Raw genomic sequence first — 18,129 nt, 5'->3', positions numbered from 1 at the left:
TGTACATTGTGTTGTTGTTCCACTACTGTATTGTTGGTACTACGTGTACATTGTGTTGTTGTTCCACTACTGTATTGTTGGTACTACGTATACATTGTGTTGTTGTTCCACTTCTGTATTGTTGGTACTACATGTACATTGTGATGTTGTTCCACTACTGTATTGTTCGTACCACGTGTACATTGTGTTGTTGTTCCACTACTGTATTGTTGGTACTACGTGTACATTGTGTTGTTGTTCCACTTCTGTATTGTACGTACGTTGTGATGACTGTGGGGACCAGCTGGTGTGATACACTCATCATTAGCCCACAGAATAATGCAATGACATAGTCATTTGTCATCTACATAAACTTGTCGCCTAAATATTCATGTCTGAACATTAACATATTCATGTACGGTAAAGATCTTTGACATTTTATAGTTATATACAATGATGTAAAATGTATCTAGAAAAGAAGTTGATTTGTTAGCTTTGTATTTTAAAAGAACAAAATAATAAATGTAGACAAGTCAACTTTTGTGTAATTATTTCAAATGCAATACTGCATTAAACCCCTTACGTATACATATATAAAACAACAGCGACATCAACAACAGAACACCTAAAATTGTGGGGGGGTTTCAAAAAACAAATTGACGTCACAGAATTTTTGGAGAAAACTAAAATAAATCAATGGAAATCAGCATAAAAGTATTTTGCAAAAATGTAATTTTTAAAATTCAAAGCAATTTACTGCAACATTTTGGTTTGACTTAATAATCTGCTTGTGATTTGAAGATAAAGTTACTTGTCAAATGGAAGTGATTTGAACACATTGTACATAGGACTACAAAAAGTGTTATCTAATGGGTCGGTATACTTGATGTGGTATAGAAATTGAACTGCATTACTGTAAGTACTGTGTGTACATTAATCCATGCTTTTAAGCGAAACTTTTAAAAAAATATGAAAATGAAATACCGAAGAAAACAAATTTGCTGAGAGCATTTGACAAGTTTTATGTAAACAGCCATGCAAGGTATTTGAGGACACTTTGAGAGTAACAACAGGTTTTGTTGAAACAGCGTAAGGATATGGGTGGGAGTGTTATACATTGGCACCAGTGTTTCCCCACGGAAGTTTACATGTCAAAAGAATGTCATTTAAATGTTATTGAAAGTGAATTATTTCCCGTTTTATTTCCAGATTGCAGACTTTGGTTTGTCTAATTACTTCAGCCAGAATAAACTCCTGTCGACCTACTGTGGCAGCCCCCTGTACGCCTCCCCGGAAATCGTCAACGGCAACCCCTACCATGGTCCGGAGGTATGCACTTGTTATTTATCTTATAACCTCTGACAGAGATTTGGTTAATACTCCTGACTTCAACATCTTTTTGATCAACTTACTGTGGTAATTAACAAACTGAATACAGTTTATTGAATTTGGTACAGTTCTCAATTTGGAAACAACTTAATATAACTCTGGAAGTGAAGTAAAATCAGGTTTAGAATGAAAACAAAACAAACTAGTCAGGCCGGTAATTACACATTTGCCTGAAGGTAAATCATTGATGGCTTAAGGTTGCAAGGAATGGCCTTAGGTTGACCTTGAGAATGTACACAAGCACTCACATGTTTTAGGAGATATCGAGACAGCACAACATGTGTAGCTCACGCTGTGAATCTTATCTCCAGCATAAACTTTTTTATCTGATCAAGATCCATCATTTCCAAAAAGACATAATGTATTCTGACCCACTGGTCCCTGTAAACCGACAATGATCTGTTTGGATGAGTCTAGCACTACAGGTGGATGGGGTTTAAATGAAACCCATTGTAATCTCAAATCTCAGATCGTGCATGAAAAATATTTAACAAACTTTTTGTTTGCTCAAATTTTTCTTTAAGTTAATGAAGTGTGTCGATATCAGTGATAAACATTGTAGAGATGTATATGGATCCCAGGTAACCTTAGATAAATGTTTTCTTTCACATGTACGGTTACTTCATATGTTAATGTCCGACTCTGTATATATAGACCTTTACTTATCTACCCCTGAATTTCACAATGAACTATTCCAATCTTTGAATTGGAAGAGTTCAATTGTGCCTTTGGGGTTGAATGAGTTAAATACTCAGTTTAATATACTCAATGATATTGATATGTCAACACTGGGAACAATGACAGATGCACACTAACTTAGGGTGAAAAACCTTCGTGTATCCACCAGTATTTACATAAAACATAGAGACCCTGAGGATGTGACAGGCTGTACAATGGAAAGCACAGTCTGTGGTTCATCTATTTGTTTAACAATGAAGTTTAAACTGGTGACAATTAGACCAGTAGACAGAGTGACCCTAGTGTATTACACTTTCCTTATCAATCCTAAGACTATGACATGTGATGTTCTGTAGAAACAAGCTTCTTCAATATCTCACAAAGACAGAAGTTAAATTTTTCGAAATAAATACTTCCTTAATTTTAAATTCACCAACAAAGTTATTTTTGGATCTAGAATATCATCACTTATAAACGTGAAAATATCAGTATTTTAGGTTTGCTTTAAAAAAAAAGTTCAGGTTGAAAAGTTAAAAGTTTGACAAAATTCATTATAAAGCTAATGGTATGTGATACAAATGATTCGTGTCTACCATACTTGTAGTGATTATGTTATCATTTAACTTGACTCGATGACAGTAGTTCACTAATACTGTGACAGACTGGTGCAGTTTTACCCATTAACGCCAGAGTAATGAAGATAGGGCCATTCTTTGCCTTATACTTTCTGAAATAGAAGGGCCAGGCTTGTGTAGTTTCTTCGTGTTTATAACACAATCTTATCACAGAAAGNCCCCCCCTTCACTTACTCTAGAACAGGTAGCTGTAGGGGTATCTGTCATCAGGGAAATGGAATTCCACTGAAATCATGTCAAACTACTAAGAGGGTTTACCTCCCAGAAAGCCCTCAGACATGCCTGGCTAGTAGATTAAAATGTACACCACAACTTAATCTCCTCACATTACAGTGTTAACAATGACCTCCGAATTTTGAGCAAGGATCAAATGAGAAAAATAAAATGTTTAAATACAAGACTTAAGAATGTTTCGTCTATTTCAAAAAGTAGGATGCAAATTTTTTCACACAAGAAGCTATCAAAGCGCAATAATAGTTGCAGTGTGTAGGTAATGATGGTGATGGGTGTTATGATAGGGACCACCTGTTTGACATAGCACACAGAACTTACCCGTCTCAAACCTGTTTTCTCTTTATCATGTGAGTTTGAATTAATTTCAAAGGTGTTTTATAATCCCAATGGGATAAAGTGAAAATAAAAAATGTGCATTTTTATCAAAATTTATCTTATTCATGTCCTATAAGTTTTGTGTGTCTCTATGTCCCTCTGTGTAGTCCTGCTGTGCTCTGGAAACGCTTAAATAACATTCTTCAACTTTATATTTTAAATTCATTTAAATCCTTCCGTGTATTACACCATTGTAAGATTCAAATTATACTGATTTACCGTACATAAGGTTGACGAGGATATAGGAACAGATTTTGTTGCCTGCATTTTCATCCATATTTTTGCAACTATGAAGCGACTTTATGTTTTTTTGGAAAATTGATGTACCCAAAACAATGTTTACAAGAAGACATAAAATTGATGTGCACCCAAAACAATGTTTACAAAAAGACATAAAATTTATTTTGTTGAAAACACAATTAATTACAGTTGATGAAGTTATCTCAATGTGATGTCATTTAAATTGTTTAAAATAAAATTACCAGATAACAAAATAAGGAGGAATGGTTTTCTGTCTAACAGAGTGATGTAGGCCAAGTCAGCAGTGTGATAAATGATATCATTGATCTGTGTGAGTTGTGCCTATACATAGCAGGAAATGAGGAGGGGGATAATTGTGATTAATGTAAAACAGGCTTTACACAGCAGGCTAGGGCCTCAGGGAATACAGAAATCCATTAGGACTCCATAAAACAGCCCATTATAGTGAGGTAACTACCTACTCAATCTGTCGTTTAAAGCACAATTCAATATTTTATCAATATCAAAATACATTTTAAAAATTGAATTCCCCCTGTTTTATTCTTTGATGTTTAAATTGACAGAATATTACCTGTTTCAGTAGGTTATATCATGGTATTGTTTGAAGATATTTCTTCAATTGAGTGTCATGATCTTGACGGCTTTGACATATCAATAGACCTTGGAAACTGAACCTGTCTAATCCAGAAACCTGTGTAAACAATAAGATCTTTAACAAAAACCTGTCTAATCCAGAATTCTGTATAAACAAGATCATCAAAAAGGTTAAGCTATTTACCTTTCAAGATCAGTAACAAAATCCTGTCTAGTCTAGCTGAACGTCTTGATCCCTACAAGATTTCCTGTTTAGACAGATTTCACTGGAGGTATATTTTAATAAGGGCATTAGAAAGGACACGTTTTGCACTTGGAGATAAGAACACTGTATTTTTTGATACCCAAACACTTGAATACACCTATACACCAAGTCTGATACCCTTATTCATAGATGTATACACCTATACACCAAGTCTGATACCCTTATTCATAGATGAATACACCTATACACCAAGTCTGATTCCCTTATTCATAGATGTATACACCTATACACCAAGTCTGATACCCGTATTCATAGATGTATACACCTATATCCCAAGCCTGATACCCTTATTCATAGACGAATACTCCTATGCACCAAGTCTGATACCCTTATTCTTAGATGTATACACCTTTACACCAAGTCTGATGCCCTTATTTATAGATGAATACTCCTATAAACCAAGTCTGATACCCATTCATAAATGAATACTCCTATAAACCAAGTCTGATACCCATTCATAAATGAATACTCCTATAAACCAAGTCTGATACCATTATTCATAGATGTATACACCTGTACACCAAGTCTGATGCCCTTATTCATATATGAATAAGGGCATCACACTTGGTGTATAGGTGTATGCATCTATGAATAAGGGCATCACACTTGGTGTATAGGTGTATTCATCTATACACCAAGTCTGACACCCTTATTCATAGACGAATACTCCTATGCACCAAGTCTGATACCCATTCATAGACGAATACTCCTATGCACCAAGTCTGATACCCGTATTCATAGATGTATACAACTATACACCAAGTCTGATGCCCTTATTTATAGATGAATACTCCTATAAACCAAGTCTGATACCCTTATTCTTAGATGTATACACCTGTACACCAAGTCTGATACACTTATTCATAGATGTATACCCCTATACACCAAGTCGGATACCCTTATTCATATATGAATACTCCTATAAACCAAGTCTGATACCCATTCATAGATGAATACTCATATACACCAAGTCTGATAGCCTTATTCATAGATGTATACACCTGTACACCAAGTCTGATACCCATTCATAGACGAATACTCCTATGCACCAAGTCTGATACCCTTATTCTTAGATGTATACACCTATACACCAAGTCTGATGCCCTTATTCATGGCTGTCATACACTTAATCCTCTTATAATTATCTGATATAATATATACTTCAGAATATCACCCATTGAATTATTAAACTAAATTTAGATTCAGAAATATAACCATGTTCATCTTACTTTGTTAAACAAGATACTGAAATAAATTATTTAGTAAGCTTATTGTTAACACTTCTATAGATTCACGTCAGTATTTACCCATCACATCCTTTAAATTAAGATTGGATTACAGAATCTGTGTCTACCCCGTTGGTCGCTACAGTAATAGTTACCTTACCTGTGACCCCCTTACCCTAGCCATGTAGTTACCTTACCCCCTCACCCTAACCCTGTAGTTACCTTACCCCTCACCCTAACCCTGTAGTTACCTAACCCCCTCACCCTTACCATGTAATTACCTAACCCCCTCACCCTCACCCCGTAGTTACCTTACCCCCTTACCCTAGCCCTGTAGTTACCTTACCCCCTCACCCTATCCCTGTAGTTACCTTACCCCCTCACCCTATCCCTGTAGTTACCTTACCCCCTTACCCTACCCCTGCAGTTACCTTACCCCCTCACCCTTACCATGTAATTACCTAACCCCCTCACCCTTAACCTGTAGTTACCTAACCCCCTCACCCTTACCATGTAATTACCTAACCCCCTCACCCTCACCCTGTAGTTACCTTACCCCCTTACCCTAGCCATGTAGTTACCTTACCCCCCACCCTTAACCTGTAGTTACCTAACCCCCTCACCCTTACCATGTAGTTACCTAACCCCCTCACCCTCACCCTGTAGTTACCTTACCCCCTTACCCTAGCCCTGTAGTTACCTTACCCCCTCACCCTCACCCTGTAGTTACCTTACCCCTTCACTTACCCCTGTAGTTACCTTCCCCCCTCACCCTAACCCTGTAGTTACCTAACCCCCTCCCCCTGACCCTGTAGTTACCTAAACCCCCCCCCCTAACCTGTAGTTACCTAACCCCCTCCCCCTAACCCTGAAGTTACCTAACCCCCCACCCTTCCCCTGTAGTTACCTAACCCCCTCACCCTAACCCTGTAGTTACCTAACCACCTCACCCTAACCTTGTAGGGGGCACCCTAACCCTGTAGTTACCTTACCCCCTCACCCTAACCCTGTAGTTACCTAACCCCCTCACCCTAACCCTGTATTTATATACCCACCTTGTGTAGATCTATGTATCCCTATCATTGGCTACATCTACAATTACTTACTCCACATAACTACTTCTCCTGTAGTTACCTACATGCCCCACTTTGAGTTCAGGTACCCTTAAATCATACTGTTATCAAACATTGCACAGTTACTGGGAAGACTTGGTCCTCTTCAAATACTCGGCCAGGCACACGTGTCCTTTGTAACAGAATCAGTCACTATTAAAATTGAACAGGATGTTATGACTGGGTCACCAACGACACTATATATATCTTACACTGCACAGTCAATGTTCTCTTTAAAAAAAAAATGCAACACACGTCTGAAGGTTTAATAGACTGGGAGATCGACTGAATAGTCTGTTAAATCTTCAGGTGAGGTATATTATATACTTCTCCTTGATAGTTTCATGGAATCCAAAGGAACTTGTGTATTTCTTGGAATCAATTTTGGAAATAAATTTGTCAAACAATCTTTTTTATGTAAGATAATTTTGATCGCCTTCTGAAACCTTCTTTGTGAAATCTAATAATGCAGCTTTGCCTTTCTATTTATAATCTGGTTTTCTCTGTATTGAGCAGTTAACTTCAGAAAATTTGATATTATCTTGGAGCCGAAAACTCTCCTAAAATGGATATTTTTGTCACAGAAAAAGAAAAGAGACGCCATTGTCGTTTAAAATTTGTTTGCGTAGATGCAATCAATCTTCCATCATCACAGAATTTTTATCACATAGCGATGTTAAATAGACTGAGCGAGGCGTTGTGACACCTCCCACAGAAACATGACACACACCATTACCTAGGAGATCATCTCAGTCACACATGGCCTGGCCCAGTGTATCATCATTAAGTACCGTTATATATAGAGTCGGCAGTAAATCGGTCAAATTATCAGACTTATATTTCTCTATAAATGTCAGTAATTATAGCATCAATCAGTTCCCTAATCTGGAAATTTATGTTGGTACACAGAATCTAATATCCTCGGGGTATAAGACAATTCTTGTTTCATATATTTTGTGGCTAAAACTAAAAAAAATCTACATTAAAATGGAAATCATTAGCCATTACAAAAAGATGTATATGTATACTTAACGAAGAAAAAAAATCTAAAAAATTGTTTAGTCATATATTTGTGTGTCATTGACCTATGGGTTAAAAATTCCCTCTGTCATTTCCTCTGGACATCAAAACTGCCAGACAGTTAGCAAGAGATAGAAATCTACACACAGTCTTTCAAAACATTTTATCAGAATATTTTTTTAAAAAGGTATTAAAGCCATTAAAATGTTAGATACATTATAGTACACAGATCTACAGAAAGCTGACATGTGTTATGGCCAACTTGTACAGGTGTGCTATGTTTATCTCGTTACAGGTAGACTGTTGGAGCCTGGGAGTTGTCCTATACACCCTGGTGTATGGAGCCATGCCATTTGACAGTTCTGACTTCAAAGTTTTGAGAAAACAGATATCTAATGGGGACTATTATGAACCTACAAATGCTGCAGGTTTGTAAAAACAATGATTTAAAAAGAAATCAAATCTTAAACTTTATTTGATCAATCTAGGTTCAGCCCCCATTGAATGACTTATTAATATGCATGTGTCATAAGTACAAATACTGTTATTCACAGGTGTTACACTTTATTTTAACATTTGGCGTTATATCACAATACTTTGGGTAACGCAAGTCATTATAAAACTGTTTTTAATTAGGAGTAAAGACTCATAGAGGTATCACTGACTACTTGTAGCTTTGTTAGCACCTTGTTAACAATTTTAGTTTAAAAAATATGGATTCAATAATTTTCATCAACCTTTTTTGTTATAGAATGTGCGGGTCTTATTCGCCACCTATTGACAGTGAACCCCGCCAAACGGGCAGGTGTGACGGACATCCTGAACCATTGGTGGGTGAACCTCCATCACAACAAGACCCCATGTGGGGCTCCGTACCCAAATCCTGACTTCCTCAAGCCGGTCACTCTGCGTCACAACCAGAGCTTGTCGTCAGACAGCGAAGGCGAAGTGGATATGAAATCTGCCAAGCCTTTGAAGAGCATCCTCAAAAAGCCGTCAAGTGGTAGTACAAGCAGTAACAACAGCAGGTCGAGCGAGGACCCGTGTGATACAGCTTGTCGGGAATCAAAATGCCACGACTCACTGCCATCGATGGAGGTCGGGGATACTCAGTGTGTCAATGGCTATACAGACTCTATGACCATGCCCGAACAAGGACCTGAGGTTTTTTGTTCTGCTACAGAAGGGGCAGGTAACTCCAGTGAAGAGATAAAAAAAGTGTTCGATTCCGAGAAGAAACCTGCAAGGGGAATTCTCAAAAGGAAGGGTAAATTCTCCGGAGGTGACAGTGGATGTGTTCTTAATGAGAATAGTGTGAAAAGTCCTGGTGAATCTGAAACAAAGGAGAATACCTCCATGACTTACAACCTGTCGGACATTGATCAGGTTCTACATGGAGGGGAGAATACTGCCCCAAACTCACAGATCTGTCGCAACCAAGCATCAGACTTTGTACATAGTGGTACATCATATACACCAGCAGACAATGTCAGTGAGAGGAGTGTGACAGTGGTGCCTCGTCGGGGCATACTGAAGCAGCCCGGAACCACCGATGCCAGAAAGAGGCTTAGTGCTTGTAGTATAGGATCCAACTCCTCTGCAGAAATACTGGACTTTTCGTATGACAGTGGAGACGACCAGTATCTGAATCTGTCCAAGTTTGGAATTGTAACCTCCTCTGATGGAATCGATCACTTGGGTGGCTTCAATGCAGGTCTTGACCCTGGACCCAGTAGCAATGAATACAGAACCAGGGGCGATTCAGGACATTTTGACCAAAGCAGACCTGACATTTCCCAAAAACTTTAACATGGGTCCTGTTTGTGACCCGTGACAGACTTGTATGGTGTTGGTGTATAGATACACGTCAGTATCTCTTCACTGTATACATAAGTTCATTATAACAATCCCTACATGTTTAGTAGTGACAACTATTGTGATGCATGGGACTATATTTTCGCCAGCTAGAATCTTTTGGTTATTATTTGGTTTTAGCAGTCAAATGGTTCCCATGGTTACCGTGGAATGCATGTAATTGTTTCGGTGCTTAAAAGGATTACTTTCGTACATTAACTAGCAGTGATAGCTAATTGCCTAGCTGTTATTTAGGGGTAGCATTATACTAGGAGGTGTCATAACAACCCCACGTAGCTATAGCCGCTGTGACCTGTAATGCAATTTCTAGTCTATATTTAGATTGGTCGTATAATCTGTTGCTCATCCACACAAGAAGAACGCAATGTTTGGTGCTCTGAGATGATGGTTCTGCCATGGTGTTTTTGTCATGATCTCATTTTCGATAGCAGTCCAACTGCAGCAAGCACATTTATTATTTCCAGAACTGTTATGTAGAACAAAGTCTGAACTTCTCCCTCTGTGGCAGTAATTTGCTTCAAACAAGATAGTAGATCCATTAATTGGATATACCTAAGGCATTAAAGTTTCTAGCAGGGACGCTTATAGATTGGAAGACGTTTGTCTGAAGAGTTGAAAGATTTTTAATCCACAGGAGACTCTGTTCTGCATAACAGTTCGACAGTCATGTCTTATTATGTAATATTTCGACATTTCTGTTTGGCACTGATTCCTGTAAGGGAGAAGATATGTACATTTTATGTAAGCTTTTGTTCAGAAATTCTCATTACTATAAGTATGTGTGAATTTTTGTATTTATTTATAAAGTAGTATTTACGCTTTAAGTTACATGTGTGTCTTCTAGTACATGAGAGGGAACATTACGTGTACCAGTCAGCATTTCCAGTAGCTAACTTTCACTTTACATGTAGTTAACATTATAATGCTATTGTGATATTCCCACAAGCCACGTTCACGATGCCAAAATTGTATCAATGTCTATTTAATTTAAATGTTGAAAACATAAGTGATAATTGTAAATATAATTTTTGGCTGTTGTCCCAAAATCTGAAACACACAATACATTCAGGACACTAACAAGTCAAATATCAATTCTACAAATTCAGTTTATTTTGGCAATGTACAAAATGTTAATATGTTAAAGCATTTATCATTGGATTTTTGAAATTTTATAGATATTTATAGTCTATGAATGCTCAAATTATTGTTGTAAACAATTATTCTTAACTTCGAAAAGGAGTGTACCAAGAGTCTCAACATGAAAAGAAAGAGTCTAGAATATTAAGTATGCTGTCAAATTGTGTTAGCATGTGTATTGTCTGTGTGTGTTTCCGGTTTGTATTCGTGTTGCTGTCAGTGTGTGTCTGAGGTTTACAGTCACATTGTCAAGGTCATTGTGCATGTCTATATTACTCCGTCAAGGTCGACACAGTGAATATATCTTGATTGTCCAGGTCACGTATACTGTTTATTGACTGTCAAGGTCAGCTGTGACGGAGTGGTGTGTCAAGTAATTAGGACACAAGTCTGTAGTGGTAGATTTAGCTCTTAGTGCTTCCAACGTGTTCTGTCCTAAATGAGTGACAGGTGTGTTGTATAAGTGTGTGTTAAATGTGTTGTATATGTGTGTTGCAGGTGTGAATCATACAAAAAAGGGGTGTGTGTGCTTCACTGAACATGTATGACTGATTTAATGAAAGTGGAATTTCAAAGAAACAAAATTAATCAGACCAAGTATAGATGAAACTTCATTTCACAAAGAATTACAAATGTTCCATCAAACATCTATAAAATCAAACTTAACTTTGTGGTACATTTGTGCTAGGTGTTGCTTGATACTGTTTGCCTGTAAGACATTGATTTAGATATTGAAAGTACTGAACCGGAAATAAATACCCAGAATTCGGAGAGATTGTTTGGTCATGAAAGTATGAATGAGCTTTATAGTATTGAAGCCAACATTAAAAGTTTTGTGCAGTAATTCCATATTATATTTGTCCCAAATATTTCCTTAAATAATTGTAATTCCTTAAATGTCATTCATCATTTAATTTATTGATAAGTAAAACTATCACAAACGAAATAAAACAATAAATCTTACATCTCTTGTTTTTTATCTGTTGTTGATGTCACAGTGACAACTGTCTCCATTTGACATACAGTCAATGTAATAGTCGGCAGGAGCCAGACTTGTGTGACAGTAAACAGTGTTATAGTAGATTTAGATTTCCCTATCTTGAACTTTCCCTTTCTTGTTGCAACAACCATACTACCTATCCTAATACCGTCCTTGTGGTTTCGTTGTGAATACCCCGGTACTCACTTTGAGGACGTGACATTATATACATGGTGGCTATCTTCGCTCCCTGCACCCCTGGAATGTGTCATAGCAAAATTGAAGGCTCGGTGTGCACCACATTGTTGATGAGACAAGAAGACTACTTCGATCCTTTGATGTACATCAAAAGATGCTTAATCCCTTTTGTATATTAGATGCAAATAAAATTATGTTTAAATCAAAAGAATCTCGCGGTCACGCAACAGTAAAAATTGACAGGCTTTGAAGTCGGGCGTCTCTCCTTTGTAATTGTGTCGCCTGCGAAAAGCTGGTGACACATATAGGTATTGCTTTGGCGGCGGCGGCAAGGTCAAGGTCACTGTTACTATAAATAGAAAATCTGTTTTCGTGCGATAACTTGAGTTTCCTTGGACCGATCAAACTCAAACTTCATGCAGTGCTTCCTTACCAAAAGTGCGTGCTTGGGATTGCTTTTCAGGTCCGCAGGTCAAAGGTCAAGGTCACTGTTACTATAAATAGAAACTTCACTAAAACTGTATACTGGACGGCTTCGATCTACCACTTGACCCACCGTGTATACCTCTGAAATGCCGTCTTACTCCAAATGTTATTGACAACACTAGCTGTTTAACATCATAATCCACAAGTTTATTCATTTATTTATGGGAAACCATCCGAGGAGTCATACAAATTAAACTTGGAATGGAGACAATGAGTATCCATAGCAAGTTCCTTAAATTCTTCCCAGAATAACAGATTATATAACAAAATGATGCCATCCAAAAACATAATCTATGATTATTTTTTTTACCTGAGACCAATCAAACAGCTATCTTTGGGCCTTCAATTTTGCTTTGACATATTCCAGGGGTGTAGAGAGCGTAAGTGAGCGTAACCCCTGGAATATCGAGGATGCATGGCCGGCGGCTGTCGTGGATGAATCAGAAGATGATAACCTTCAGGAATGCCTGGTCCGTGTCCAATGGTCTCCTTGTAAAAGTTTCTTTTCTAAGTTCGTATTTTCCCCTGTCTCATCAATTTTCAGTTCAAATTCCGATTCTGTTCTTTATTATTCTCTTGTGGTTTTTCGTCCTTGAAAAAAGTCATACAGTTTTATTTTTGTCGACGAGATCTGGCAAAATCAAAAACGTCACTATGACCAGCACAGCATTATTTCTGCATGAGTGTGCAGCTGTTCTGACGTAATATAAGAATTCCGACATCAATTGGGCACATCAATAGGTTATATAGGGTAAGTTTTATCGGGACGTTGTCTGTAAAACCCTTCATCACATGCCCTAAGCTTGTTTTGTCGGACCTTTTCCATTATATAATGATAAACAGTGGCCAACAGAAATACCGCCCTTCTTATTCTCCACTGTGTTACTGGGTCCAACCTGGATTAAATGTATTACGTCACACAACGTGGTCGATAAAACGTTAAAAATAGACATATACTTCGTTCAGCTGGCAGAATAGGAGTATCATATTGGGCCGGTTTTAGATGTGAAAGGGCGTATAATATAGACTACAATGACGAATGTACATTGTTAAGATGGTAGCCGATATATGAGTCGTTTTCTATACATGGTATGCTTTTAATCATGATAAAAAACGATTTCAAGAAGGCCCCAAAATCAATGTCCACGGTTACCAAACGTTCCTATATTGGGGTCGGGTAAAGAGGAAGAACTGGTCCCGATCAAATGCGCCTGTGTCGACTGCAAATCCAAGAACACGAGGGCCTTTCCTTCATGCGCAGCGGACAGATGTTCGACTATATTAACAGAAATGGTTTACTGATGACCAGAAAAAAATGGAACGCCAGAATTAACGTATATTTAATTATCTTCTTGAATTGAACCTTTGATTAATTAAACTGAAGATAGTCTCATTTCATGTAAAGCTTGGTGTTTCTCATTTATACTTAACTTTAATCAGTTCAATTGAAGATAGGTTCAGCTGAATTAGCAATACCTCCGAATGACTTAAAGTGACATCTTCAATTAAATTGAAGGTAACTTAATAATTGAATTGAAGGTATGCTCATTTATTTGAAGATAGGTGTATATAATTGCATGTATGTTGATTTGGCGTTCTATAGGAAATTGGTGCTGAGTAATTCTCTGCTGCCGAGAAAGGTAGTTCTACAGGGACAAATTTGCACCAATGCTGTACCAACGTGACAGAGACTGGTCTTCTGCTAACCATTCAGCACTAAGATAATCGTCTGTAATATGTGCATAACCCACTTGACTCTACTACAATTGCAATCAAAGAGGGAATGGCGAGGAAAGCACGCTTAAATGTCAAAGGAAGGCAAACCAGGACGTAATGAGTCGGGTCGCACGTTCATTACACTAGGGGATGCTGAGAGAACTCGCTCCTTTGTCTGTGGGCACACATTGAAAAAGCCAAATGACGCATGCGTCGTCGCATTTTGGGGAAAGAATGACAAATACCTCACAGCAGTAGTACAACCAGGAGACGTTTCTTGGAAAATGTAATTATAAGAAATGTTTCCCACGGTGCAGTATTAGTGTTTTTTCCTCCTTAAGAACGGGATGTGTCCGTTATAAACCATCTAACGCTGAAATGTGCTGTATTAATAGGGTTCTCTGATGCTCAAAGCTATGCACAAGCAACACAGGGAGGTTTTGTCTGTGATTAATACCTACTTCTAGACACACGCGATACGTTGTTGTAATTGAATGATTTGTCCCCTGTAACAGCAGCAAATCACCACAGAGAGGGACATTACGGAATTAGAACTGCAGAGCCGAAACTAATTAGAACTATTTTGGGCACGACAAACAGACACATTCTAACGGCAAATAAATTGAAATACGATGACATTTTCAGCATATTTTCTGCAAAAAAATAATTACTGGTCATTCTTTAGAACAATGGAGAATGTAGTAAAGACTGACCGGTTACCGTTTCTTAAGGAATCACAAATAGGATAACTGTCAGAGACAGGAACGAAATAAGTCTGGAGTGCCGCGTGAACTAACAAAATCACAACAAAAAAGTTTAGTGTCCCTCGGGAAACTAACGGAATCATAAGGTTGGAGTGTTGATGGGAATAACGGGATCGTGGGATTTGTGTGTCCCAAGATCAAACGGAATCACTAGACTTGGCTGTCTCAGAGAACTAACAAAACCACAAAATATGAACTGACAAGGAACAAAATTAAAAACAAATGTCAACAGAACTTATTGGAGTATCTCGGGGAACTATCGGAATTACATTGACCCTGCAGGTAGGCCGTAAGAATTGTACCTGCTGATCTGCATGATCGTAAGAGGCCTGTGAGGAAGGCTTTGGGTTCTGTCCCCTGACCGAGACATACCAAAGTCTTTAAAAGTGGTAGTTTATAGTCCTGCTTAACGCTCAGCAAATTAGGCGTGGGACGACTGGTTCGCCCGTTGTCAGTATAATGTGGCCGGGTGGGTCGTCCTGCTGGGTGTCTTCGGCAGGAAGTTTCAGTGAGATAGCACTATAAAGTCGGCATCAGTTCCGCGCTATCACAAGGAGACAAACACGAACATATCGCAGCCTCCCAAAATACCCACACATACACTACACGCATGCATCTTGTACACAGGGGAGGCCGTCCTTAAATGGCCTTAGTTGTTAATAGGACGTTAAACAAAATCAAACAAACAAACAAACAAAATCGGAGTTACATGATTTGATTGTCGCGGAGAACCAATTGAGTCACAAGCTTGTTCTCACTGGCCAGTTCTGCTACTGGTCAACACTGGCAATCAAGTCGTATGTCCGGATATCCGGTTGGCTCCATTTTTACACAGCACCGTTTCACCTTTGCGTTGGCATGATGCAGATCAATATATCAATAAGATCGATATCATTTGATTGGTTCCTGTTCAGTGACAGTTAAGTATCTATGAAGTACATATTTGACAGATTAATGGGGCTCCTTAACAGAGACAAAAAAATACATTCGAGTATTAATCCGGGTCTCACACTTTGTTTCGCAAACCCTGCGCAGGATATCTCACTTTTTTACGTGTGCGAAATTTAGAAAATGATTTTGAATTAGAGATGACCAAACGAGGATTATGTTGTGGAGGTATACCAGCAGGTGTCTCCAATGCCATTACAGACCCTGCTTGTTGGCCTTTACAAGGCCACATTGTTCCGTTACACAGACTACTGGGGTGTACCTCTGTGTACTGAAATGTGATAAAAGCTCTGTCAGCATACCCAAGACTCAATTTTAAAATTGTGTTATTTATTACTTTTATCTAACTTAGATAAACCATTTTCATGTTGTCTCATTCTCATTTTGACTTTGATTACACTCATTTTGACTGAACCATCGATTACACAAAAACTATACTATTGTATTTATGTTATAAATACGAAAATAAATAGCTTTTAAGATCTGTTGATGAAAACAGAAATTATCTATCTCAAAATGTTTATTTTCAGTTTCATTTTTATGAGTGGTTTTATTTAAAATGTTGAACAAACTGGTTTAGAGTTGTAAGCTGGTCGATCTTTTGTCGGGGTGTTTTGTCGGGATGTTTGTCGGGGGGTTTGTTGGGGTCACCAGTGCCTATCTAGTACACGGAGCGGCCTTCATACCCGTGCCTGTTCACCCCCGAGTCTCAGTAATGTTTGGGTATCAAATAGCTTTTAGAGGAAAATAGGTCGGGTGTATTTACGAAAAAGTAATCACAACACATATTTGTGTGACCTTTGGACTGTTTGATGTCTTGTTTTGATCAAGGCTTAGCAAATATTTTGTACGATATCAAATATATATACATAATGGCAGAGGGCGTGATGTTTTTCTAAAAGGACATTCTACATTTTCAATGGATGTGAGAAAACACCATATCTTGACGGATATTGTTTGTGTTTGAAAATTTATTGATTTGATGACATTCGTCCGAGATGGAAGTACAATTAACGTAAACTACACAGCTTTATAAAAGTGTCACAACGCAGAAATGGCGACAACTGTAAGCATCACTGATAACGTATGTCTTAGCTCCTACCAATAACACGCCAACAATCCAAATAAATCTTCTAGCTTGACGGTTGTAAGGGGGAAAATACACCAAATCCTATACGTATCATCTTATTCCAATGTCAACGCAATTTCCCATGTGCAGCGTTTGCTAGTGATGTTCCAACAACCTGAGCAAGATATACCCTGCAGTAAGGGTAGCAAATTCTTGCTTCTTTAGACTTAGCTGATTAGATTGCATTGGTTCAGTTATAGAGACGAGGAAAACATCTGATCAAAGTACGTTTACATAGTGATAAACTCCAATATTCACTATCTTAAATGATATAATCTGGTGTCCGTCCCGCCCCTATGGACTTTGTCGCTTTGAAAATGCATGGAAATGGTTGAGCTCCCCAATCTTTGTTCATTTCAAGATAACCACCCTATAACTACATATACAATCGTTGGGCATGGAGAGACGACGATGGAAATCATGCTACCAGGGATGGCCATGAGGGCCCGCCCCGCCCTTGGGAACTTAGTCTGTTGCACATTACGTCGAAACGATTACGATCCCCTACATAACACCGTAAAACAACATGCCATTGCTGAGCATGATGATTTGGATACACATATACTTTCGAGATTGATTCCGCGGTCCAGCTCCAACCTCGATACCTTAGTCTATTGGTCATAACATGAAAATGGTTGAAATCCTCACCCCATAACAATGAACAGACGAAGATAATCACTGAGCCCGCCAGCGGACATGGTCTTCAGGTTAGTATGTGGAAACTGTTGGAATCTCCACCCTATAGCATTTGGGTGTACATATGCTTCCAAAACTTACCTTGTGGTTCAGCCCTATCCCTGGGAACTCCCGAGGTCATCACATGGAAATGGTTGAGATCTCGACCCCGCTAGAATATATATACATATAAAAATGCTGGGCATAAAGATACGAACACAATCGTGCTATCAGAGTTGGCCTCGGGTCTCGCATCTATCTTACAGACTTCGTCCCGGGTTAAAACATGACAATATACAATTCCTGAGCAGAAGGATTCGGATATGACTATGCTACCGAAATCGAGTCATAGAGTCAAGCCCCAATCATGAGAATTAGATACTTGGGTCATATATTCAATTGCTTGACTTGAGGAGATAAATATGCAAAGATTTATTTTTATTTTTGGGGGGGG

At 38.3% G+C, this 18,129-nt stretch overlaps 1 protein-coding gene across 1 annotated transcript in view; it reads left to right on the top strand.

Moving 5' to 3' along the window:
• The window catches only part of LOC110443102 (NUAK family SNF1-like kinase 1), a 42,201-nt gene extending 30,458 nt beyond the window's left edge, over positions 1 to 11,743 (top strand). Inside the window, exons 5-7 of the mRNA XM_021487098.1 lie at positions 1,189 to 1,308; positions 8,064 to 8,196; positions 8,520 to 11,743. Of these exons, the coding sequence (XP_021342773.1) occupies positions 1,189 to 1,308; positions 8,064 to 8,196; positions 8,520 to 9,577 (1,311 nt within the window). The 3' untranslated portion in view covers positions 9,578 to 11,743. The remainder of the gene's footprint in view (positions 1 to 1,188; positions 1,309 to 8,063; positions 8,197 to 8,519) is intronic.
• Positions 11,744 to 18,129: the final 6,386 nt, after the last annotated feature.

This window comes from Mizuhopecten yessoensis, unplaced genomic scaffold (genome assembly GCF_002113885.1).
Source record: "Mizuhopecten yessoensis strain PY_sf001 unplaced genomic scaffold, ASM211388v2 scaffold716325, whole genome shotgun sequence".
Taxonomy (NCBI): domain Eukaryota; kingdom Metazoa; phylum Mollusca; class Bivalvia; order Pectinida; family Pectinidae; genus Mizuhopecten; species Mizuhopecten yessoensis.
This window is presented reverse-complemented; position numbering and strand designations above follow the sequence as displayed.